General features: G+C 40.4%; 1 protein-coding gene across 1 annotated transcript in view; it reads right to left on the bottom strand.

Annotated features, from left to right (window-relative positions):
- TM9SF2 (transmembrane 9 superfamily member 2) overlaps window positions 1-22540 on the bottom strand; it is a 67809-nt gene extending 45269 nt beyond the window's left edge. Inside the window, 2 exon segments of the mRNA XM_030313387.1 lie at window positions 643-710; window positions 22184-22540. Coding sequence (XP_030169247.1) covers window positions 643-710; window positions 22184-22351 — 236 coding nt within the window. The 5' untranslated portion in view covers window positions 22352-22540.
- Between the last annotated feature and the right edge of the window lie 4443 nt (window positions 22541-26983).

Raw genomic sequence — 26983 nt, 5'->3', positions numbered from 1 at the left:
CACTGTTTTAGTTGGTGCTTCTATTGAAAAGATCACATTTCACATTCTAACCCTACCTTGGAATAAAGAATACCCTTTAAAAAATGTTTTTAGGCCCTGTACATTTTTAAAGCACATATAAGTTTATCCATAACTATGGAGAAAATAAAATTCTAAAAGTACAAAATTCTGATAAGTCGTATACAATTTTATTTATTTATTTTAAAAAAAAATTTTTTTTTCAACATTTATTTATTTTTGGGACAGAGAGAGACAGAGCATGAACGGGGGAGGGGCAGAGAGAGAGGGAGACACAGAATCGGAAACAGGCTCCAGGCTCCGAGCCATCAGCCCAGAGCCCGACGCGGGGCTCGAACTCACAGACCGCGAGATCGTGACCTGGCTGAAGTCGGACGCTTAACCGACTGCGCCACCCAGGCGCCCCTACAATTTTATTTTTTTATTTTAGAGAATCTTAAGCAGGATCCATGCTCAGAATGGAGCCCAATGCTGGGCTCGATCCCATGACCCTGGGATCATGACCTGGGCCAAAATCAAGAGTTGGACACTCAACGGACACTCAACTGACTGACACTCAACAGAGCTAACCAGGCAACCCGAGTTACATGCAATTTTATATAAAAATCAAGCTAAAAAACTTACGCTGTGTATTCATAAGGAAGAACAGATTCCACTGAATCAAGCCTGTTCACGAATAGTTCTATTTCCGCCTGAAAATGAGGAAACACAGAATTAGAATATAAACTGGAGATCAAAACTTAAGTCATGTTTAGAACTGAAAAATAATTTGACGTGTTTGAAATTAAAACTTTATGATATTTAAACATTTCTCTCATAAATCCATTCACTAAGTGGGCTTATATACAGTTAAATTACAACAAAATATTTTCATAGTTGAAAATGTCTCCAATAATTTCTAAATGTTTTTTAAGTTATAAAATTTCTTAAAAATTAAGATATTTAAATCATTCATCATGTCAATATAGATGCCATTCTTAAAAGTCTGTTTTTCAAAATCAATATTTCATTCTGCAGCACAAAAATAATTTTTATTTTTAAACAACTTTTTCTTAAACATTCTCATAGCAGTCAAGAAATGCTTCCAAGTCAGAAGAAATTTCTAGATCAACTATACTAGAAATACAACCACTGCTCTTAAACAGACAGGAGATAGACAATGGAAAGATGATTTAACTTTGGAGGACTGCTCTGATTCAATTGGAGAGTGCTTAACTACAAAGGTAATAACAGTGAGGAAATTCACAAAGACCAAATCAAGTTCCACAATGGGGAAAGAGGAGAAAAGTTATATCACCTTCCTAGGAAATACAGGCTAATTTAAAGCCATACTTCCTTTTATTTATTTATTTTTTATAGTTCAGCTTTTTTTTTCAATTTATTTTTAAAATTTTATTTAAATCCAAGTCAGTTAACATATAGTGTAATAATGGTTTCAGGAGTAGAATTTAGTGATTCATCACTACATACAACACCCAGTGCTCATCCCAACAAGTGCCCTCCTCAAAGCCTGTCACCCATTTAGCCCATAGCCCCACCCAACACGCCTCCAGCAACCCTCAGTTTATCCTCTGTACTTAAGAGTTTCTTCTGGGGGTGCCTGGGTGGCTCAGTCAGTTAAGCATTCGACTCCTGGTTTCAGCTCAGACTCAGGTCATGATCTCATGGTTGGTGAATTCGAGCTCCACAACAGGCTCCGCACTGACAGTGCAGAGCCTGCTTGGGATTCTATTTCCCTCTTTCTGTCCCTGCTGTGCTCTCGCTCTCTCTCTCTCTCTCTCTCTCTCTCTCAAAATAAATAAAATAAACTTTAAAAAGTTATTTAAAAAAAAAAGAGTCTCTTCTGGTTTGCCTCCCTCTTTGTTTTTATCTTATTTTTCCTTCCCTTCCCCTATGTTCACCTGTTTTGTTTCTTAAATTCCACATGAGTGAAATCGTATGATACTTATCTTTCTCTGACTGACTTATTTTGCTTAGCGTAATATATTCTAGTTCCATCCATGTTGTTGCAAATGGCAAGATTTCATTCTTTTTGATTGCCAAGTAATATTCCATTGTGTGTGTGTGTGTGTGTGTGTGTGTATTATACATATACATATATATATATATATATATATATATATATATATACACCAAGCCTCTTTTTTTTTTTTTTAATGTTTACTTTTGTTAAGAGAGAGGAAGACAGAGAGAGAGAAACAGGATCTGAAGTGGACCTTGCACTGACAGCAGAGCCCAAAGTGGGGCTCGAACTCCCAAACCATGAAATCGTGACCTGAGCCAAAGTCAGATACTTAACCAACTGAGCCACCCAGGCACCCCACCTCTTCTTTATCCATTCATCAGTTAATGGACATCTGGGTTCTTTCCATACTTTGGCTATTGTCGATAGCACTGTTATAAACATTGGGGTGCATGTGCCCCTTCAAAGCAGCATTTTTGTATCCTTTGGATAAATACCTAATAGTGCAATTCCTGGGTCATAGGGTAGCTCTATTTTTAATTTTTTGATGAATCCCCACACTGTTTTCCAGAGTGGCTACACCAGTTTGCATTCCCACCAGCAGTGCAAAAGTGTCCCCCTTTCTCCACATCCTCGCCAACATCTGTTGTTTCCTGAGTTGTTAGTTTTAACCATTCTGACAGGTATAAGGTGGTATCTCATTGTGGTTTTGATTTGTATTTCTCTGAGGATGAGTGATACTGGGCATCTTTCCATGTGTCTGTTAGCTGTCTAGATGTCTTCTTTGAAAGTGTCTGTTCATGCCTTTTGCCCAAGCCATACTTCCTCCTACTGAAGCTCCCCAAATGTCTCCAAGATATATTTGAAGTTCTGCAGAACCCAAAATACATATCCACTCTCAATAGGGGCTCACTGCAATTCATGACAGAATTCTTTAGTTGAAGTTGAAGAAGCCAGTAAGTAATTTATGCCCTGAAGTGCTTTACGTGCTAACCAAAAACATTTACATAGGAGCTGTTTACCTTGGATAAGTATATTAATAGAGTTAGACTGCTATGGCTGTCTCTGGACTCTAATCATGGGGCTACCTGGAATGGCATAAAGCCACATTTGTCACTTTGATCTTGTTCACTGGTACTGCTAAGCAGTCCTCTATAATTGTTAATATCCCAAAGGTGAGACAAGATGTTTGATGTAGTTTGTACAAATAATACACTGCCACTAGAAAAGCAAAGGATACAGACTCTAGGGCCAGTTTGCCTGGGTTCAAATCCCAGCACTTACTATTTGGTCAAGTTATTTAACATCTCAGTTTCCTTATCTGCAAAATGGGGATACAGTATTTACCGCATAGAGGTATGAGGATTAAATGAGTTAACATTTATAAAGTACTTACAAAAAGTGCCTAAAACATGAAGTGCTATATATTTGTTAAGTGAATAAAAGCAAATGAATTTAATGATATTCAGAATAGGAAATGCCTAAACTACACTGCTCTTTTGCCAAAATAAATGCTCACCCGATATTCCTAATATACAATGGAAGATAAAACATTAGTCTTTGTATATAGTAGTGAAAACAGTATCATATTCAATCCCTAAAATTATAAGGAAATGAAATTACTCAATGGCAACACTGTCTCAAACATACACAAAAAATTTAACTGTGTGTCCTTGCATAAAACATTCTTTATCATTGGTTTAAATTTTAGCTAAGAAGATAATGGGACATGACATTTAAGCATTACAGAATGCTTGAATAATTAACACAAATATACCTAAACCTAACTGTTGTGAAGGCAAATTTCCCAGTTGATGGCTTACTCTGCCCAAATAATTTTCACTAATTATAAGAGATCAACACTGCTATGAAGATACTTGAGAATCTAAGCATTCTATTTAATGTATCTTAATGAAGACTGAAAGATCCCTAAAAAGCTAATCCAGTTCACATTTCTAGATTTCTTTTTAGGAAGAAACGCAACTATTATATTCTATAGAACTTTCTAGGTTTTCAGTTTCAAAATCTGTAGAGCCACATTTTCACCACGGAAGTTGAATCCCTTGTGCCACAATTAAACCTATTCCTTACTTTCAACTTCATTCAGTACAAAGTGATCGAGAGCAGGGACTTTGAAGCTACGCTGCCTGAGTTTAAAACCTGAAAATGACGTTTACTAGCTATGTGATCCTGGGTAAGTTTCTTCACTTAACTCAGTTTTCTCATTTGTAGAATGGAAGTAATAATAACTCCTGCTTCAAGCTGTTTTAAGAAGATTCCAGAGCAGTACTTGGTACAAAATACTAAGTAGTCACTATTATGCAGCAATGCCCAACAGGACTTTAAAGAAGGATGGAAATATTCTTTTTTTTTTTAACTTTACTATTTTCTTTTTAAGTTTATTTTATTTGAGAAAGAGCAGGGAAGGGGCAGAGAGAGAGAGGGGAGAGAGAAAATCCTAAGCAGGCTCCACACTGTCAGCATGGAGCACTACTCAGGGCTCAATCTCACTACCATGAGATTGTGACCTGAGCCAAAATCAAGAGTTGAACACTTAACCTACTGAGCCACCCAGGCGCCCCAATGATGGAAATATTCTTATCTGCACTGTCAAATACACACATGGCCATTTGTCACTTAAAATGTGGTTAGCAGGGTTCAAGGACTGAATTGTTTAATTATGTTTGAAAAGTCACAGGAGGCTAATGGCTAGAAGCACAGAAACATAAAGCACCAGAAAGCACAGTAACATAAAGAAATGCTGCTTAGTAACATTTATATGCCCTTTTCATATACTTATTATTTTTTACTCTAATCACTACAATCTTTTCTTTGCCTAAAAATTAACTCTAAAGTTGTTAGTCTATCCTAGAGATCAGCAAACTTTTTTTTTTTTAATGTTTATTCATTCTTTGAGATAGAGACAGAGTGTGAGTAGGGGAGGGTTAGAGAGAGGGAAACAGAATCCGAAGCAAGCTCCAGGCGCTGAGCTGCCAGCACAGAGCCTGATGCAGGGGGGCTCGAACTCCTGACCACGAGACCATGACCTGAGCTGAAATCAGATGCTTAACCAGCTGAGCCACCCAGATGCCCCCAAGATCAGTAAACTTCTTAAAGGGCCAGAGAGTAATCACTTTAGGCTTTGAAGTTTACAGTCTCCACCAATGTACAGCATGAAAGCAGCCACGGATGTTACACAGGTGAAATGAGTGCGGCTGTAGCCCAATGAAATTTTATTTATGGGCACTGAAATTCGATTGTCATGTAATTTTCATTCATCACTCAATATTATTCTTTCAAATTTTTCCAATCACTTAAAAATATAAATGCAATTCTTAGCTCAAGGGCCCTATAAAAGCAGTCTGCACACTGGACTGGACAACCTTTGAGCTCTGCTTTCTAGCTATTTTTCGATATTCCATAAATTAACATCTTAGAGAACCCAAAATAGGGCATAGGGTCCAAAGAGCTGTTGCCATGTGAAAAATTTCAGGACACTGTCCTGAAAATATGTCCAAGGGCATATAAAGTTAGGGTAAAATTTTCTTCCATTTCTACTCAATGGATGAGACAAGAATTTTTGCTTAGCCTATGACGTTCACTCTGAAGTTTCATGACACATCTTTTGGCTACAGGATTATACAGTGAGAGAAAACCCTATTTTCGTTTTCTGACTTTCTCCTATCTCCTTTGAGTATTAATCGTTCAAAACAGAAAGGTCTTAATCTTTTCAATTATCTCCTTGATCATGCCAGCTGCTTTTCTCAGGACCTCACCCTACTCTCATATCTTTCTTAAAAGGTATGTCATTAAGAATTACAGGCAGAGGGGCACCTGGGTGGCTCAGTCAGTTAAGCATCTGACTTCGGCTCAGGTCATGATCTCCCGGTGTGTGGGTTTGAGCCCCGTGTCGGGCTCTGTGCTGATGGCTCAGACCCTGGAGCCTGCTTTGGATTCTGTGTCTCCCCCTCTCTCTGCCCCTCCCCTGCTCACACTCGGTCTCTCTCTCTCCCTCAGAAATAAACGTTAAAAAAGAAAAAAGAATTACAGGCAGAATTCAAGGTTTAGACATCAAAGTGTCATGCATACATAGAATGACACTGTTTTTCATTAGCCTTTTGGCCATAAGCATAAATGCTTCAATGACATTCTTCATCTCTTTCCCATGTTCTATAAATGATAGCTCACAACTCATCATCTCAAAAATATATTATTTGATTTTCTTAAAGTATACCTTTTTAACTTGTCCATGACCAAATTAATTTACTTTTTGCTCTCTTTTATTTTTTATTTTATTATTTTCTTTAAAAATTTTTTATGTTTATTTATTTTTGAAAGAGAGACAGAGTGTGAACAGGGGAGGGACACAGACAGAGGGAGACACAGAATAGAATCTGAAGCAGACTCCAGGTTCTGAGCCATCAGCACAGAGCCTAACGTGGGACCCGAACCCACCAACCGTGAGATCTTGACCTGAGCCGAAGTCGGACGCTCAACCGACTGAGCCACCCAGGTGCCCCATCTCTTTTTTTAAAAGTTTATTTATTTATTTATTTAAATTTTTTTTTTCAACGTTTATTTATTTTTGGGACAGAGAGAGACAGAGCATGAACGGGGGAGGGGCAGAGAGAGAGGGAGACACAGAATCGGAAACAGGCTCCAGGCTCCGAGCCATCAGCCCAGAGCCTGACGCGGGGCTCGAACTCACGGACCGCGAGATCGTGACCTGGCTGAAGTCGGACGCTTAACCGACTGCGCCACCCAGGCGCCCCAAAAGTTTATTTATTTTTGAGAGAGAGACAGAATGCCAGTGTAGGAGGGGCAGAGAGAGATGGACAGAGGGTCCGAAGTGGGTTCCGCACTGACAGCAGAAAGCCAGATGTGGGGCTTGCATTGACAGCAGAGAGCCCGATGCGGGGCTTGAACTCGCAAGTGGTGAGATGGGCCTAAGCCAACACCGGATGCTTAACTGACTGAGCCACCCAGGTGTTCCACTCTTTGCTCTCTTAGATTTAAGAGCACTCCAGGAAATACAGTCTCATTGACTTTACAGTGTGTTACACATGGCAACTTAATACTGCTGGCACATTAAAACATCTCACGTGCATTCTCTTCGCTAAATTTAAGATCCAAATAGGCCTCAGGCACTTGTCCTGGAAGTCTGTCTCTATCTCCCACGGATTTCACCATTCCCCATGAATTTACTGCCTAGCCTACTCTGCCCAAGCTAACCCATACCAGTTTAAATTCCAATTTAATCTTTTTAAAAGACAATCTTGTCAAAATTTTAGAAATTACATTCACTGGCTCCCTCTAAATCTACTGTTAAGTGTATTTTGAATAACTCCACAAATCAGGAAAATTTTATTGAAGATATCATGTTAGTCTTCTGTTTATATAATTTAGTATCACTTGACTAATTACTCCCACATACTCATTTTGGTCTATAGCGCAGAGACCCACACACACTTCCCCTTCCTACTTTATTTGCACATTATTAGTTTTTACTTATCCATGGCATTTTATCTAATATCAAATTCCCATTAAATTAATTTTATCTGTCAACTTTTCCTGACCTGGTAAAGTAGCTTCAAATTCTACTCCTAATAACAAAAGAGTTACAAAACATATGTTTTAGCCTTGCCTTGTGATTTAAAAGGCTGCCCACAAAATTTTCCAAAATAGCCAAACTCCAAAGAACAATCCTTCTCACAAATCTTTCACCTAAAAACAGAGTTTATTTTTACACCCAACACATAAGCAGGGAACACAACTTCAGATTGGAGGCTGCATAGCATCAGATTCCTGAATTCATTTCAAATCCTAAGTCTACTACTTTTAATAAATATGTGCTTTTCATCAAGTAGTAATTTTGTTTTTTTTTTAATTTTTTTTTTCAACATTTATTTATTTTTGGGACAGAGAGAGACAGAGCATGAACGGGGGAGGGGCAGAGAGAGAGGGAGACACAGAATCGGAAACAGGCTCCAGGCTCTGAGCCATCAGCCCAGAGCCCGACGCGGGGCTCGAACTCACGGACCGCGAGATCGTGACCTGGCTGAAGTCGGACGCTTAACCGACTGCGCCACCCAGGCGCCCCTCATCAAGTAGTAATTTTGAATTTGAGAAATGAAATAACAAAACAGGTAACAATACAGAAGCTGGTCTACAGTTGGCACACAAGAATTGTAAGATAATGACTAAATAAACATAGCTACTACTATTATTTCAGAGAAAATGGACATTACTGAATCTGAATATTTCTTAGTATAAGGATAACATAGGGAGTTTCTCCTCCTTCCCATTAAAGGACACTAAGACAGTAGCCTTCTGATCTACTGTTTCTGCCCATTAATTGGCCTCTTCTCAGCTATTAGCCCAGGGAAGGGGCAGGTAAGAGTTACCACACACAATTCTCCTAACAACCTTATGAACTAGGAATTGCTTGCTCTACTTTAAGGACATAAGTTCAAAAACTGGATTGCTGACTCAAAAAACTACGTGAACTCAAGTGCTGCTACCATCACTTTTCACCTCTGCTGCTCTCAGTCCTGTACGTCTTTTCCTTCTTGTCTCTTCTGACACTTTTTCACACTTACTTTTATAGGAAAGTTAGTTTGTCACAGATATCACCAAGAAATTATGGACCTTTTTCTATTATTCAGTAAACTAATCAAAACACACCTTGTATGGCACAAAAACAGACACACAGACCAATGGAATAGAATAGAAACCCCAGAACTAGACCCACAAACGTACGGCCAACTCATCTTTGACAAAGCAGGAAAGAACATCCAATGGAAAAAAGACAGCCTCTTTAACAAATGGTGCTGGGAGAACTGGACAGCAACATGCAGAAGGTTGAAACTAGACCACTTTCTCACACCATTTACAAAAATAAACTCAAAATGGATAAAGGACCTAAATGTGAGACAGGAAACCATCAAAACCTTAGAGGAGAAAGCAGGAAAAGACCTCTCTGACCTCAGCCGTAGCAATCTCTTACTCGACACATCCCCAAAGGCAAGGGAATTAAAAGCAAAAGTGAATTACTGGGACCTTATGAAGATAAAAAGCTTCTGCACAGCAAAGGAAACAACCAACAAAACTAAAAGGCAACCAATGGAATGGGAAAAGATATTTGCAAATGACATATCGGACAAAGGGCTAGTATCTAAAATCTATAAAGAGCTCACCAAACTCCACACCCGAAAAACAAATAACCCAGTGAAGAAATGGGCAGAAAACATGAATAGACACTTCTCTAAAGAAGACATCCAGATGGCCAACAGGCACATGAAAAGATGTTCAGCGTCGCTCCTTATCAGGGAAATACAAATCAAAACCACACTCAGGTATCACCTCACGCCAGTCAGAGTGGCCAAAATGAACCAATCAGGAGACTATAGATGCTGGAGAGGATGTGGAGAAACGGGAACCCTCTTGCACTGTTGGTGGGAATGCAAATTGGTGCAGCCGCTCTGGAAAGCAGTGTGGAGGTTCCTCAGAAAATTAAAAATAGACCTACCCTATGACCCAGCAATAGCACTGCTAGGAATTTATCCAAGGGATACAGGAGTACTGATGCATAGGGGCACTTGTACCCCAATGTTCATAGCAGCACTCTCAACAATAGCCAAATTATGGAAAGAGCCTAAATGTCCATCAACTGATGAATGGATAAAGAAATTGTGGTATATATACACAATGGAGTACTATGTGGCAATGAGAAAAAATGAAATATGGCCTTTTGTAGCAACGTGGATGGAACTGGAGAGTGTGATGCTAAGTGAAATAAGCCATACAGAGAAAGACAGATACCACATGGTTTCACTCTTATGTGGATCCTGACAAACTTAACAGGAACCCATGGGGGAGGGGAAGGAAAAAAAAAAAAAAAAAGAGGTTAGAGTGGGAGAGAGCCAAAGTATAAGAGACTCTTAAAAACTGAGAACAAACTGAGGGTTGATGGGGGGTGGGAGGGAGGGGAGGGTGGGTGATGGGTATTGAGGAGGGCACCTTTTGGGATGAGCACTGGGTGTTGTATGGAAACCAATTTGTCAATAAATTTCATATATATAAAAAAAATAATAATAAAAGCTGCTATTAAACATAAAAAAAAAAACCACACCTTGTATATTCAGTTCATCTTGGCTATTTCTGTGGCACTTTCATTCTTCCTTTAAATTGTAAGAATCTGAAAATTTGAGAATTATTGTCTCACAACATGCTAAGAAATGTAAATTACAATTAATGATATCTTTAACAAGGAATAGAGCTGAGCGCCTGGGTGGCTCAGTTGGTTAAGCATCCCAACTTTGGCTCAGGTCATGATCTCAAGGTCCGTGAGTTCCATCCCTGCTTCAGGTGAGTTCGAGCCGTGCTTTGGGTGAGACCCGCTTCTCTCTCTCTCCCTCTCTCTCTCTCTGCCCCTCATGGAATTCTCTCTCCCTCTCTCTCTGCCCCTCACTCACTTGCATCCTCTCTTCAAAATTAAAAGAGCAATTTACAACGTATTTGTAAATATGCTACATTTAGAAATCTCTATCTTAAGTATCAATTCTTACACAAAAATTCAAACACAAAATTTCAAAAATATTTTAAGGGGGCACCTAGGTTGGTGTCCAACTCTCAATTTTGGCTCAGGTCATGATCTCACAGTTGTGAGATCAAGCCCCACTTCGGGCTCTGCACAGACAGCACGAAGCCTGCTTGGGATTCTCTCTTCCCTCTCTCTCTGTCCCTCCAATCCCCTCCCCCCACCTCTTGCTCCAAGTAAATGAATATTTAAAAAATATCTTAAGAATGAAATCCTTGTAATATGGCATAGAGAAAATGTTAAAAATTGTAAAGAAAAAGTGAGTTTATGTGGTTTCACAAAAGGCAAAAGTATGCTATAAACATCATGACGTTTATCCCTAAAAAATATAAATACACAGATAAAACAAATAGGAAAAATATAAACAACTGTTGGCTCCAGAGGTCTAGATGGATATACAGGTGATCTTTATACTATTCCGTCAACTTTTTTAAATTTTGAAAAGTGTCACAATTAAAAGTTGGAAAAAGGTAAAAGTTGAAAGTAGACTTCAGTGACAGAAGCCAAATCAAAGCAGTAAGAAATAAAGATGAAACATTAAAATTTAGTGTGGAAAGCTGTTCTAGAGAAGAAAAGATGACTTCAAAATAAGTATTAAATAGGAGGAAACATGGGGCGCCTGGCTGGCGCAGTCGGTTAAGCATCCGACTTCAGCCAGGTCACGATCTCGTGGTCCGTGAGTTCGAGCCCCGCGTCGGGCTCTGGGCTGATGGCTCGGAGCCTGGAGCCTGTTTCCGATTCTGTGTCTCCCTCTCTCTCTGCCCCTCGCCCATTCATGCTCTGTCTCTCTCTGTCCCAAAAATAAATAAACGTTGAAAAAAAAAATTAAAAAAAAAATAGGAGGAAACAGAATTTGAAATGTACAAGAACAAAAAATCCTGAACAACCACGAGAAAGTCATTCATTCAACACATTTATTTAATGCCCATAATACTAGACATTGTGAGTGAAATAATACAAAAGACAGAACACTTGTCTTCAAAGAATTTCTAATCCAGATGGAGAGATAAGACATACATTCAAGAAAGTAAAAGAAAAAAGTGACAATGTTATTTATAAATTCTTGGGTAGTTACTGAATCTCCAAGGGATTTAGTTTTTTTATCATTAAAACAGCAATGTGCTATAAAATGACAATATTTAATTAATTTTATGGTCACTTTCCACTCTAAACATCTTTATTTCCCATCCAAAAGTTAATTAAGTGCATCTCCTGGAAATCTGCCTTAAATGGACACAGCCAACTCCAAAATATCACTGAAAGGCTTTAAAGGTTACTTCACATTCCCACTTTCAAAATGTCCCAACAGAGTTATTATAAATATGAAAAGCTGTGACAACATTAAACACTTTACATATAAATATGTACATATAAATGTACAAGGAAGTTACATATAAATCCTAAAGCAACCCCACCCTAAGAAATTTTTTATGGAAATAGTTCATTTAATTTAGAGTGCTATGGTCTCCCTTCTAAATCTTTTCCCACCCCAAATGTACAATTTTATTTCTGGTCCTAATCTGCCCATTCTACATGTGATCCCAGCTTTGGTCACAACTATACTTCGTTTTATTGCTTTAAGCCATGTGTGCCATGCCACAGAACTGCATTTTTCTCACTTTCTTGTTCCCTTGTTTTGCTTTATTTCACCTTCCTTGCTGTCACATCTATCCTAACCCACACCTATGACTGGTTTTCAAGGTAGAAAGAAACATTCAGAGAAGAAATGTGACTTTGAATAAGACTCAAAGCAACTGACTAATCATAAAAGGGTTTGAGATATCAGGGCATAGCCACAGAAAAGGAAAATTATGGACATTTCAACTGCTTAATATTGGAGAGGTCCACAGTGGGAAAATTTCCAAAGGGAAATCTTAACTCAGACGTGATAAAACAATCCCAATGGAAATGGTGGAACTCATAAATGGATGCTCATGAACTTTGAGTTATCTAACTAGCAATGCCTTGAAGCTGATTTCCTAAGATACTAAGGTTCTTCTTTTATCTCTATCTCACTGAAAAACAAAATTTCAATTTTAGATTGTATCAAAGAAAGGAATAAATACAAAATCTGATGACTCAAAAATTACATAGGTTAAAATTGCATCAATTGTGGAAGCCAGGGAGCTCCAGAGTAAGGCAGAAGAGGTAGGGAGTACTCAGTGTGGAACATACAGCAGCGCCCAAACGTCAAAATCACACTCTAGGGGGCGCATCTTCGCTTCACCACTTGCTAGGTATACACACTTGAGAGTGTTGCTACATCTTATCCAGCTTCAGTTTTCCCATTTACAAATCACAGGGTTGTTGAGAGGATTAACTAAGACACAAAGTACACAAATTGTAGTCTTTATTGTTGTGATTAGCATAGGGCAATAAATAGGTTTGAAAGTTGAGAATAAGAGCAAAGACGGGGCGCCTGGGTGGCTCAGTCGGTTAAGCGTCCGACTTCGGCTCAGGTCATGATCTCGCGGTCCGTGCGGTCCGTGAGTTCGAGCCCCGCGTCGGGCTCTGTGCTGACAGCTCAGAGCCTGGAGCCTGTTTCGGATTCTGTGTCTCCCTCTCTCTCTGACCCTCCCCCATTCATGCTCTGTCTCTCTCTGTCTCAAAAAAATAAATAAACGTTAAAAAAAAAAATTAAAAAAAAAAAAAGAGCAAAGAAAAAATATTTCAAAAGATTCCTCCAGGGGTGCCTGGGTGGCGCAGTTGGTTAAGCGTCCGACTTCAGCCAGGTCACGATCTCGCGGTCCGTGAGTTCGAGCCCCGCGTCGGGCTCTGGGCTGATGGCTCAGAGCCTGGAGCCTGTTTCCGATTCTGTGTCTCCCTCTCTCTCTGCCCCTCCCCCATTCATGCTCTGTCTCTCTCTGTCCCAAAAATAAATAAACGTTGAAAAAAAAAAAAAAAAAAAAAAAAGATTCCTCCAAAGGCTTTCATCAATACTTAATTTTAATGGTAACAAAGAAAAACTTTGTAGAGCACATTTAAAGTAGCTACAATTAACTCTAACACTTAAAAAAAAATTTTTTTTTAAACATTTATTTATTTCTGAGACAGAGAGAGACAGACGGGGGAGGGTCAGAGAGAGAGGGAGACACAGAGTCTGAAACAGGCTCCAGGCTCTGAGCTGTCAGCACAGAGCCCGACACGGGGCTCGAACTCACGGACCGCGAGATCATGACCTGATCTGAAGTCAGCCGCTTAACCGACTGAGCCACCCAGGTGCCCCTCTAACACTTTCTAAAAGGACACTGATAAAAAAAAAAAAAAAAAAAAAAAAAAAAAAAAAGGAAGGATAGGAAGTAGGAGCTTAAAGAATTGGGCTCTAAGACCCACAGAGTACAGATCAGTCTCTAGAACTTATGTGTGTCTCTGTGAGTACGTTGAGGGTGTGGGGTATAAAGCCCACGTCTGTGGCTTTGTTTCACATGTTCAAATATATACCTTTGGAAGGGCTTCCCTTTGTGGAGAGCCAACAGCAGGGCAGTACTTTATCCATATTGACCTTGCTTGCTTTCCCATTCCTAGCTCCCAAATCCACTATAATGAATAACCACAGTTGTTTTTTTTTTTTTTTAAGCTTATTTATTTTGAGAGAGAGAGAGCGAGAGAGCACAAGCAGGGGAGGCGCAAAGAGAGAAGCAGGGTGACAGAATCCCAAGCAGGCTCTGCACTGTCAGTGGAGAGTCTGATAGGGAGTTCACACTCATGAAGTGGGAGATCACAATTGAGCCAAAATCAAGAGTCAGATGCTTCATCGACTGAGTGACCCAACCGCCCCAGAACAATCACGGTTTTAAAATAATTTTACTCAAAAATTTCATTTCTGAAAGCAAACTTTCTAACTAAGCTCCATGTACTTTTTCACAGAAAGGAAAAACAGTTGTTAGAACATGAATTTATCATAGTCAAAGTCATCCCAATGCCAAATTTCATATATGAAACATTATCAGTAACCCACATACACTGATTAGTTTCTAGAAGCTAAGAGTCAATCTCTTATTCCAAAGAAAACTCTGATAACATGAAACTAAATACCAAGAAGTAAATACATATCAATTATATCAGTAAGTTCATGTGTAATCATATATTTTTTAGACATTTCAAAATCTTCAAACTATATCTATGGTCAAATTAAAACAAGTAATTATACATTCTATCTGTTCAAAGCAATAGTTAGAACTATTCTCTTAAATTTTACTTATTCCATATTTATAGGCAACTACTCCCAAAATAACAATTTATTAAACGTTTCTAAAAATAACTACCAAGAAAGGATGTTTAAAAGTATGATTCTGGAGACACCTGGGTGGCTCAGTTAGTTAGGAGTCTGACTTCAGCTCAAGTCATGATCTCGTGGTGAGTTTGAGCCCCACATGTAGTTCTGTGCTGACAGCTCAGAGCCTGGAGCTTGTTTTGGACTCTGTGTCTCCCTCTCTCTGCCCCTCACGCATTCACAATCTGTCCCTCTCAAAAGTAAATAAACATTTTAAAAAGTCCTATTCTGAAAAAAAGAAAAAAAGTACGATTCTGGTAAAACTTCACTATGACAGATAGCATGATAATGTGCATAAAACCTTAAGGACTCTACCAAAAAACTATTAGAAGTAATAAATGAACTCAGCAAATTTGCAGGACACAAAATAATATACAGAAACCTGTTGTGTTCCTATTCACTAATAACAAAGTAGCAGAAAGGGAAATTAAGAAAACAATGACATTTACAATTACACTCAAAAGAATAAAGTATCTAGAAATAAACTTAACCAAGTAGGTAAAAGACCTGTTCTCTGAAAACCATACAACACTGCTGAAAGAAACTAAAGATGACACAAACAAATGGAAAGATACATTATGCTCATGGACAGGAAGAATATTGTTAACATGTCCATACTACCTCAGGGCACCTAGGTGGCCCAGTCGGTTGAGCGTCCGATTTCAGCTCAAGTCATGATCTCATGGTTTGTGAGTTCAAGCCCCACACGGGGCTCCATGCAGAGCCCACTTTGGATCCTCTGTCCTTCTTTCTCTGCCCCTCCCCCGCTTGCACTCTCTCAAAAATAAACATTAAAAAAAAATGTCCATGCTACTTAAGACAATCTACAGATACAACGTAATTCCTATCAAAATACCAATAGTATTTTTCACAGAACCAGAACAATTCAACCTAAAATTTGTACGGAACCACCAAAGTCTCTGAATAGCCAAAGCAATCTGGAGAAAGTACAGAGCTGAAAGCATTACAATCCCAGATTTCAAGATATACTATGAAGCCACAGTAATCAAAACAGTATGATCCTGACACAAAAACAGACACACAGATCAATAAAACAGGAAAGAGTGCCCAGAAACAAGGCCATGCTTATATGGCTAATTCATTTATAACAAAGGAGGCAAGAATTTACAATGGGGAAAAGACAGTCTCTTCAATAAATGGTGCTTGGAAAACTGAACCACTCTTATGCCATACACAAAAAGAAACTCAAAATAAAGACCTAAATGTAAAACCTAAAACCATAAAACTCCCAGAAGAAAACACAGGCAGCAATCTCTTTGACATCAGTCTTAGCAACATATTTGTGGATATATTTCCTCAGGGAAGGGGAAAAAAAGCAAAAATAAACTATTGGGACTACTACATCAAAATATAAAGCTTTTGCTTTGGAAATGGAAAACCAACAAAATGGAAAGAAAGCAAACCAACAAAATGAAAAGACAACCTACTGAATGTGAGAAGATATATACGATAAGAAGTTATTGTCTAAAATATATAAAGAACTTGGGGCGCTTGGGTGGCTCAGGAGTGTTTGACCTTGGCTCAGGTCATGATCTCAAGCCCCACGTTGGGCTCTGTGCTGACAGTTCAAAGCCTGGAGCCTGCTTTGGATTCTGTGTGTCCCACTCTCTCTACTCTCACTCTCCTTCAAAAATAAACAAACATTAAAAAAGCAGATGGCCAACCGACACATGAAAAGATGCTCAACATCACTCATCAGGGAAATGAAATCAAAACCACAATGAGATATCACCTCACACTTGTCAGAATGGCTAAAATCAAAAAGACAAGAAACAACAAACGATGGCAAGGATGTGGAGGAAAAGGAACACTTGTGCACTGTTGATGGAACAGTGGAAGTGTGGAAAACAGGATGGAGGTTCCTCAAAAAATTAAAAATAGAAATACCATACAATCCAGTAATTCCACTACTGGGCATTTACCTTAAAAACAAAAACAAAAACAACAACCAAAAACATTAATTTGAAAATATATATGCACCCGATGGTTACTGTAGCATTATTTACAATAGCCAAGATATGGAAGCAACCTAAGTCCCCATCTATACATGAATGGATAAAGAAAATACGGTGTACACACACACACACACACACACACACACAGAATATTACTTAGCCATAAAAAAGAATGAGATCTTGCCATCTGCAATAACATGGACGAACTGGGGCGCCTGGGTGGCGCAGTCGGTTAAGCGTCCGACTTCAGCCAGGTCACGATCTCGCGGTCCGTGAGTTCGAGCCCCGCGTCGGGCTCTGGGCTGATGGCTCAGAGCCTGGAGCCTGTTTCCGACTCTGTGTCTCCCTCTCTCTCTGCCCCTCCCCCGTTCATGCTCTGTCTCTCTCTGTCCCAAAAATAAATAAACGTTGAAAAAAAAAATTTTTTTTTAAAAAATAACATGGACGAACTTAGAGGGTATTATAACTAAGTGAAATAAGTCAGATAAAGAAAGACAAATACTGATGATTTTACTCACATATGGAACCTGAAAAATAAAGGAATAAACAACAAAAAAGAAGCAGAAGCAGATCCATAAATACAAAGAACAAACTGGTGGTTGCCAGAGGGGAAGGGGATGTAGTGTTAGGCAAAATGGATGGAGTTGCAGGTGCAAGCTTCCAGTTATGGCATGAGATGGAATGAGTACGTCACAGGGATGAAAGGTACACCATAGGGAACACAGTCAGTGGTATTGTAATAGTGCTGTATGGTAAGAGTTGTAGACTTGTCTAATTACTTTGTTGCACACCTGAAACTAATGTTAACATTGTGTGTCAACTATACTTCAATTTAAAGAACTTATGATTCTTATTGTTTCATTTTTATCAAAAAGTTGTTAAACTAATTAACTTGAACATTCTTTTTTTTTTTTTTATATATACCATGGGGTATATTTGGTGATTTTTCCTTACCGGACAGGAAAGAAAATCTTAATCTTTCATCTAAGAACACAATCCATAAACAGTAAAAAAGTGGCAGATGTTTTGGAGAGTTTAGTTATTCCATCTGATTTCATGTTGACAAGCCAACAATTAATTGGAAGTTAAATGCAGCGTGAACTGCTCACTAATCAGCTATTAGCCATCAGAGAGCCGCTCAGCACACTGAAGACTCAATCTAAAGCTAAATAGGATGCAGCAGCTAACAGAGATGATCCAAACTTTTGCAAAGTAGATTAGAACTGCACATTTTACTCTGTGCAGATCTATTAATTTCTGGTCAGGGCTTTATTCTATTTATGGTAGTCAATACAGTGTCCTTTGATTTTAAGAAAGTAAAATGGATTCCAGAGGACAGGATTACCACAGTTTAAGCCTTTATTACTATGGTTTCAAAAGCTAACAACAAAAGACAAAAGAAAAAAGAGAGAGAAAACTTAATAGCAATGAAAGCAATACAGCATTAAAAATGTTTTCGGGGGGTGCTTGTATGGCTTGGTCAGCCAAGCGTTCAGTTCAGGTCATGATCTCACAGTTTGTGGGTTTGAGCTCTGCTTCAGGCTCCATGCTGACAGCTCAGAGCCTGGAGCCTGCTTTGGATTCTGTGTCTCCCTCCCTCTCTGCCTCTCCCCTGCTTGTGCTCTGTCTGTCTCTGTCTGTCTCTGTCTGTCTCTGTCTGTCTCTGTCTCTCTCTCTCTCTCTCAAAAATAAGTAAACGTTAAAAACAATTTACAAAAAAAAATGTTTTTGGTACCAGAGCGCCTGGGTGGCTCAGTCAGTTGAGCTTCCGACTTCGGCTCAGGTTATGATCTCACAGTTCGTGGGTTTGAGCCCCACGTCGGGCTCTGTGCTGACAGCTCAGAACCTGGAGCTGCTTCAGATTCTGTGTCTCCTCTCTCTCTCTGCCCCTCCCCCTCTCACACTGTCTCTGTCTCTCTCTCTCTCTCTCAAAAATAAATGTTAAAAAATTAAAAAAATTAAAAAATAAAAATGTTTCCAGTACCAGGGTGCCTGGGTGGCTAAGTCAGTTGAGAATCCGACTCAAACTCAGCCCAGGTCATGATCTCAGGGTTTGTGGGATCAAGCCCCAAAGTCAGGCTGTGAGGTGACAACACGGAGCCTCCCTGGGATTCTCTCTCCCTCTGCCCCTACACTGCTTGTGCTCTCTCTCTCTCTAATAAATACTTAAAAAAATGCTTTCAGTACCATCATATAGTTAATAAAATGATAAATAAAAATGATAAAATATTGTGGAGATCCAGGGAATCATTTAGCTAAAGGCATATAAATCAAACCTATCTTTTTTGAAAGAAATCTGGCAATATTAAATAGAGCTATAAAATTGCTTCTTGCCTTTGACCTAGTAATTTTATTTTTGGGAATATGCAAGTAATTCCTGCTAAATATACTCTAGCAAAGTTATTTATAAGGAAAAAAATTGGGACCAATCTCAATGCCCTACAGGCAAGAAATGGTTATACAAACCACAGCACAGTAATAGAACAAAATACTATATGGTCAATAAAAACCAGTAAGAATGTGTACTATGTTGATATTCAAATGTACATACGTATAATCATAGTAAGTTAAAAAAAAAAAAAAAAAGGAACCCACCAGAACACAGTCACAGTATTTACGATGGCTTATAAAGATCATAAATCAGAAGTTAGAGCATCATAAATAGAATTTTATGTTCACTGGACTCCTATTTCTGTCAGTAAATTGAATATAAAATAATTTTGGGAGAAGAAAATGACCAAATCCTCAGGGTTCTTTTGAATGTCTCTCAATAATGTACATAGTGAGCTGAATGGAGGACACTGTAAATACGACTACACTACAAAAATTACATATGCTAAAGATATACTTGTTTCATCTCTATATTTATAAACATTTTATAATATCACAACTAATAAATATGTGTTTTCTCAAACAAATGCAAAATACTTTTCAAGGGAAATATATAATAATCAAATAAGATTATACCTATTCTACAGATGGAAAAAAATGATAGGAACAGTATCAGTGTCCTACCCAATTCATCTAACTCCTGATTCCCTATTCTAACAGCATCTTCTGAAAATAATTTTTCCCATCCACAACATTTTACTTTTCATTATTTATTTTAAAAATAATTCCCAGGGCACCTGGGTGGCTCAGTGGGTTGAGCATCCAACTTCAGCTCAGGTCATGATCTCCCGGCTCATGAGTTCGAGCCCCACATCAGGCTCACTGCTGTCAGCCTGTCAGCACAGAGCCCACTTTGGATCTCTGTCCCCTCTCTCTGCTCCTTCCCCGCTTGCACTCTCCCCCCACACCCCCCAAAATTCCCTTCAGCTTTTCTCAGCAGTATATACGTGACTGTCCTCTTTAAATATGGACTAGATGAGAAAAAAACTGTAAATACCCTGAATGAAGTAATGAAAATTTGAATTATTTACTGTTTTTCTCCTTTGAGAGGCAACAAGAAGATATACTGAAGTTTACTTCAAATTCTCCATCCCAGTTCGTCAAATTGTAGGAAAAAAAGTGCAAAAGGTACATCTTTCTGCTCTCCTAAGAATAGTTTCCTTTGACCAAGATGTGAGAGCAGCTGGCAACAAAGACGAAATCCAAACGCTTCAGAAAAAAAAAAAAAAAATTTTTGTTTTGACTTGTTTTATCCCTGTAGCTTTGAAAATTAAAAATCCCAAAGGACTCCCTGAAATTAATCAAAAGTTAACTTAAAAGTAGCTACTTTTAAGTACTAAGGTCCTAAAAGTAGGACCTAAGAAGGTCCTATTGAGAAAACAAAAATCTAAGTGGCAAACCAACTGTAAATTTCAGTCATATTCATTTTCTGAAGTCCATCTCAAATGTCACTTCCTCCCTAAAGACTCCAATCCACAGATGTTTCGTCATTTGTGTTTTAAAGCACTTTGGACATACATCTTTTGTAACATATCAGATTTCAATAATCTGTTCATAAGCTTATGCCCTTTACTTTGAGGTCCCTAGAAGACAGGGATACATTTTTTGTCTCTAAGGCACTAGGAATACAATATAGGATTGCTGTTAAATTTAAATTTAAAGACCAAACACTAGGTTTTAAAGGTTGGTTACTAAAATATTTAATGGAAAAACCAGTGTGCTTTCAAGACTAGTTCTCTTTTCCACTTGTAAGCACTATATATATTCTTTCAGTCATTACTCCAAAGAGTGAAAGCCTCTTGCACTGCAGGGCATGAAAGTTACAGAATGCAAGTGGTAACTGTCAACTTGAATAAACATCAAAGATCCTTAGACATTTTTAGAGACACAAGATTTTAAAACTGAAACTGTAAAATGCTATGAAAAACTTAATAGCTTATTTAATGCCCTAAAATAAGCTTGAAATTCACAGCTACAGTAAAACTAGTAGTAATAAAATAAACACCAGCTTTTAAAAATAAAATCAAACTTAGTAAATAAACCTATTTATAAACTGTAAAAGTTTGCTGAATGATTATTTGAATTGTTAAAATTATAAATGGTTTTAGAGATCCTCATGCCCCAATGGTGTTAGCAACTTAAAATAATTGTGTTATGTATATATGCTGTCATGCTCTATACCGAATAATCTAAAAGCAAGTTACTTATGCCTCTTTCACTACCGGTTAAACTGAAAACCTAGAGTAAACGTCGTAAGAGATCAAAGTTTTCAAGATTTTGCCCTAGGAAGAAAACACCAGTTTCTCCTGTCCTCTGCTTCTGTGAAGTGTTTGAAACAATCTCAGAGAAACTAAATAGTGGGATCTTACAAATTGTTTTATACTAAAAAATGTTTTTTAACTTAAGAGATAGAAATTATCGGTCTCAACCATTACCACAACTCTTTATTAATGCAGTTGTTACAATTCACAAGTAACGAATCATCTGCGAAGCGTGAAGTTAAAATATCAAAGTCTCAGAAAGAAACAAGCTCTCAAAACCAACCAGGAGTTCCAGAAAAGTAGAATAAAACCGGAAGCAATGAAATAAAAAGTAACTGGAAAACCTGGACATAGGGCTGTGAGCGAACACTCATTCGTGGAACGCTTGCTGACCCGCAAGCACCCAACTCACAGGGAGCGCCATACATACATAGTCCCCGTTTCCAGGCAAACGGAATACAGCGGCTCGCGCTACCTGGTTCTCTAGACGGGAGGCGAGCCTGAGGCCCACGTAGTCCCGCAGAATCTATCCCCCAAAAGGCCGTTCCAGAACCCCCGACCTAGGGCCGGGGCGACCCCAAGCGCTTCTCGGGACACTTGACCCCCTCCCAGCTACGCCCCCTTCCCTCGGAACCCAGCTCCCCGGGTAAGGGTGACCTCCCCTTCGGTCAGAGCACTCAAGGTCCGCCAGGCCTCACCCACCTTGCACTCGTCGCTCCTTTTTTCTTCGTCGCAGAAGTTGACGGGCGCCAGGCCGGGCAGGTAGAAGGCGGCGCCCGGACGCGGGCCTGGGGCCGCCCCCAGCAGCAGCGACAGCAGCAACAGCCCCGACCACCGAGGTGGAGACAACGCCGGCAGCCTCGCGCTCATGACGGCTGTTTCGGGGAAAGGGCAGCCGAGCTGAGGGGGTGAAGAGGGAAGGAGGGACGCGGAGGCTCGGAGACGACTACAAGACCGCGGGAGCTGAAGGAGGCCGGGCCCGCGATGGACAGTTCCGGTTGCGCTAGGAAACACCGCGGGTCCCGCAACAGAAACCGAACCGGAGCTCGATAGAGCATGCGCAACGCCGCGTGCACATGCTCAGTGAAAGGGGCCGCAAGCGCCCCGAGGAGTTTCCGGGAGGGATCGTGGAGGAAATCCACTTTCCAGGTTTTCAGGGGGCCGAGTAGGTGGTTGCTTGCTTCCGCGTTCTCGGTCCCATCCCAAATTCCGATTTAGTGCTCTCTTGGGGGTGTCCAGGAGCATCCCACTTGTCGGGCTGGTGCCCCGGCTAGCTGCCTTAGCTCAATTTCCCGTATCTTCAGGTTTCCTCACCACACTGCCCGCGGCATTCCTGTTACAGACTTGGTGCTTCAGAAAGTACTTGCTAATGGAGGCGGGAAGAAGTTTGGGAGACACCTGGTTGGGAGCAGGCTAAGGAAACAAATGGGGAAAAACTAGCCAGAAAGTCTCAAATAGTTATTCAGGTGTTTGCACGGACAGGTTCCAAGTATTGGATGCCATGGGACATTCTTGTGTGGGACAGTGATTACACAGAATGAACAAGATCACTTTAAAGATGAGTGGAAATGAGGTGGGGAGAAAAATGGGAGTAGGCGAACAGAAGAAGGTAGTGTTGGCATTTCCTTGCAAAGGAAGACGGGGGGCGGGGGCAAAAGTTTAATTAGGAAAGTGAAATAGCAATCTGGTATGACCACCCTAAAGCAAGTTTCTGTCACTTATTGACCTGACACGATATCCGTGTTTGTATGTGAACTTCTGCATTTGCGTGTGTTGGGGGTGTGAGTTTTCTTGAGTATTTTTTTTTAAACATTTCAACGTTTATTTATTTTTGGGACAGAGAGAGACAGAGCATGAACGGGGGAGGGGCAGAGAGAGTGGGAGACACAGAATCGGAAACAGGCTCCAGGCTCTGAGCCAGCGGGCCAGAGCCTGACGCGGGGCTCGAACTCACGGACCGCGAGATCGTGACCTGGCTGAAGTCGGACGCTTAACCGACTGCGCCACCCAGGCGCCCCAGTCTTGAGTATTTTTCAAGGAGCAACTTGCTTTTGGTGATCTTATGGTTTGTGGGTTCGAGCCCCACCTCAGGCTCCCTGCTGACCGCGCAGAACCTGCTTCCAATCTTCCTTCACTCTCTCTGCCCCCCCCCCCCCGCTTGCGCTCTCTCTCAAAAATAAAACATTAATGGGGCGCCTGGGTGGCGCAGTTGGTTAAGCGTCCGACTTCAGCCAGGTCACGATCTCGCGGTCCGTGAGTTCGAGCCCCGCATCAGGCTCTGGGCTGATGGCTCAGAGCCTGGAGCCTGTTTCCGATTCTGTGTCTCCCTCTCTCTCTGCCCCTCCCCCGTTCTGTTGCTCTGTCTCTCTCTGTCCCAAAAATAAATAAACGTTGAAAAAAAAATTTAAAAAAAAAAAATAAAAATAAAACATTAAGAAAAAGAAAATACTTTGTAAGAGTGCATCAACTTAGACTATATAGCAAGGAATCCAAACCGGTAGTATCTCCAGCTCAAGAATGGGCAAGTTTGCTACATGGGCAATTCAGAAGTGTGGAGCCCCTTGCAATTGTATTCAAATTCTTGTGACTGTTGGCACGTTTCCTCCCTGTAAAGTTTACAACTTCATTAAATTTTCAAAGGGATCTACGACTCTACAAAAAAGGCTAAGAAACACTGTTCTGTACTGTGGAGTAACCAGAACAAGGAAAGATAAAATTCTTGTTTGCAAAGGCAGCTTGCACTAAGAACTCCAGCGGGCATACTACTTCCTAGTTAATGTGACCTTCAGCAAGTCAATCAAGTCCCAGGTAGTAGAACTGGAAAGCAGGGAGAAAAGAATGCCCATCTTCTTAAGGTTTTTTTGAAAATTAAGTGAAAAAAAATGTATGTTAAAAGTTGAGCACACTGCTTGGCACAGAAAAATGGCAGCCATTTTTATAACAAAAGCCATGCTAGCAGGGACCTAAACAGTGGCCATTCTTCCTCTGCACCCTCTTCCTCCAGCAAATCAATCAACAAATTTGTTGAACATCTACTTTGAGTTAGGGAATGGTGTTTATTGTATTCTATACTTGGCATTACGGAGATTTCCAATGTAAGAGGAAACAGATGTTCTCCATTTAGAAAGGAGAGGGAATGGAAAGTAACACTTATTCACTACCTTTTACTTTTCCTTGACCGTCACTATCTCACTGCCCGTCCCCCTCCCCCACCTTTCTTCTTCAGTTTTCCCTGTCTCAGGAAATGGTACCGCTGCCCCTTGCTCAAGGAACCAAACCTGGGAGATAACCTAAATGTCTCATTCCCTCACTCTCAACATACAGTCCAAGTTCTGCTTGCTAGGCGCTGAACTAGGCTAAATCCTTTGCATGTCCACAGCCACACCCTAGTCCAAGCCAAAATCTTAGATCCCCTGGACTACTTACTGCAATTTGGGTCTCAGCTTCCACTCTTGTCAAGAGCTATCTTATAAAAATTTTAAATCCCTCAATCCTTCTGCTTAACCCCAGCACCCTATGCTTCTTGTCACTGTCTGGAATTGACGTGTTTATGTTTACTGTCTCACTCCCCATTTACATGTAAATTCCGTGGGAGTTGGGGCTTTGTCTCTACATCCTAGAAGAGCGTGTGGCATGTAAAGGAGACAAGGAGCAAGTAAGTGGAAAACACTACATGACTGGCCGGACAAAAGAAATTTTAAATCTGAATTTGGAATCGCAGGCTTTCAGCGCTGAAATAAACCTCAGATTTTCCAGATGCATTTAACCTTTTGCAGAGCTAAGAAAGGGGAATGAGGGCTGCAGTCAATCGAGGCTGAGGCCGCAGTGGTCCGGGGGTTCAAGGAGGTCCCCAACCTTCTTTCCTCCAAACCGCGCTGCCTCTTTAACCCCCGGAACTCAGCATTACCAAAAACCCGGAGAAGTGAAGCCTTCCTGAATAACTGGCCTCCGGACTCCAGTCGCAAACCTGTCTGACCAGAGCGCGGACGGCGCACGCGCAAGGCCAGCTGGCTGCACCTCACCAACTCCTACCCCGGCGACCCCCTGCCGGCTTCCGCCTCCAGAGTTCAGACACGTCATCCCTCGCGGCCCCGCCCGGTGGAAGGTCAGGCGGCGGGGCTCGGCCGCTGGACCGAGCGGACACTTTACTTCCGGATCCGGCCTCTCCCGGAAACGCCTTCCCTGGGGTTCCCTTGGTTACCTGGCTCCGGTGTCTGCGCGGTACCCGGGGCGTGGCTTAGACAGGTCGCCCCACCCCCTCGTCCGGACCACAAAATGGAGTCGCTGCTTTGGGGACTCTGCTTTCGTTGGCTTTGTCAAGCAGAAAGCCTGAGTAGAGATTCCAATTACAAACTAGGAAGAAATAAAGTTTTCCTTCTGTCCTCCCTTTGACTGTGATGCTCCCTTTCTCGAAGTACTGATACTTCAGTTTCGGGTGATTTTCTCCTTGCCTCTGAGACAAGATTTGATGACTTCCGTTTAAGGCTCTTAATATCTGGCTTTTTTTTTTTTCCCCCACTCCTGTAATTTAGAGTAATTTAGACAGCCTGTTTTCTGAGTTTCCCACGGCTTCTGTGTATTTACTCGCAAATAAAAGTACAGGGTGCCTAGTTAAACTTTAGCTTCAGATTAACGATGAACAGTTTTTTGTTTTTTGCGGGTTTTTTTGTGCATGCACATCCCAAATATTCCTTGGGACATGCATGCATTTTATCTGGCGGCTGCACGGCTATGTCAAATTGCAGCAAGGACAGCTGTATTCTGCTAATTGTATGCCTGTAAGTGCATTCAGGATTTTCTAGAAGATAAAAATCACCTCATTGTCCTTCAATTTCTGATATAAAACTGTGATAGTCCAAGGGACAAAAAGTGAATCATCCATGGTCGTCTTCCCCAAGCTAAATACTGCAACTTGGAAATAAAACTGCCCCTGAACAACAGGCTATAAAGGTAAGTGACAGTAGTTCAGAGCTAAGGTATCAAAGATCTTAAGTTTTAAGATGAAAGAATGGTTCCCAGGGCAAGACTTGATTTATAAGCTAAAATAGGAGTTGAAACGTTAGAAGAGAGATTATTCAGCCAGCAGAACCTGGGAGAATGAAAGTCACAGAGGCAAACACCACCCAAGCATAACTTTGGGAAGACAATAATGGCCTGGCCCAAAGATTCCACCTCTGCAACATGGGTAGTGGTTTGTCTCTGTGATACAGAGTAACATACTCTAATCATATAGCCAAGTCTACTTACTCTGAATTTATGCCCTCCAACCAACTCTCTGCTTACATCGTAGCTCCACATGTAGTTTGCTTAGGAGAGAGAATGTTTGCTGGATTCAAGTAGTTGTTCTTCTGTGGGATTACTGTTGTTTTCTTTTAACAACTTAATTGAAGTATTATTTACATACCATGCGATTCACTCAGTTTAAGTGTACAATTCAATGATCTTTAGCAAACTTACTGAGTTATGCCATCATTACCATAATACAGATTTAGACCATCTCCC

This window comes from Lynx canadensis, chromosome A1 (assembly GCF_007474595.2).
Source record: "Lynx canadensis isolate LIC74 chromosome A1, mLynCan4.pri.v2, whole genome shotgun sequence".
Lineage (NCBI taxonomy): Eukaryota > Metazoa > Chordata > Mammalia > Carnivora > Felidae > Lynx > Lynx canadensis.
Note: the sequence above shows the minus strand (reverse complement) of the source record. Positions and strands in the feature narration are given on the sequence as shown.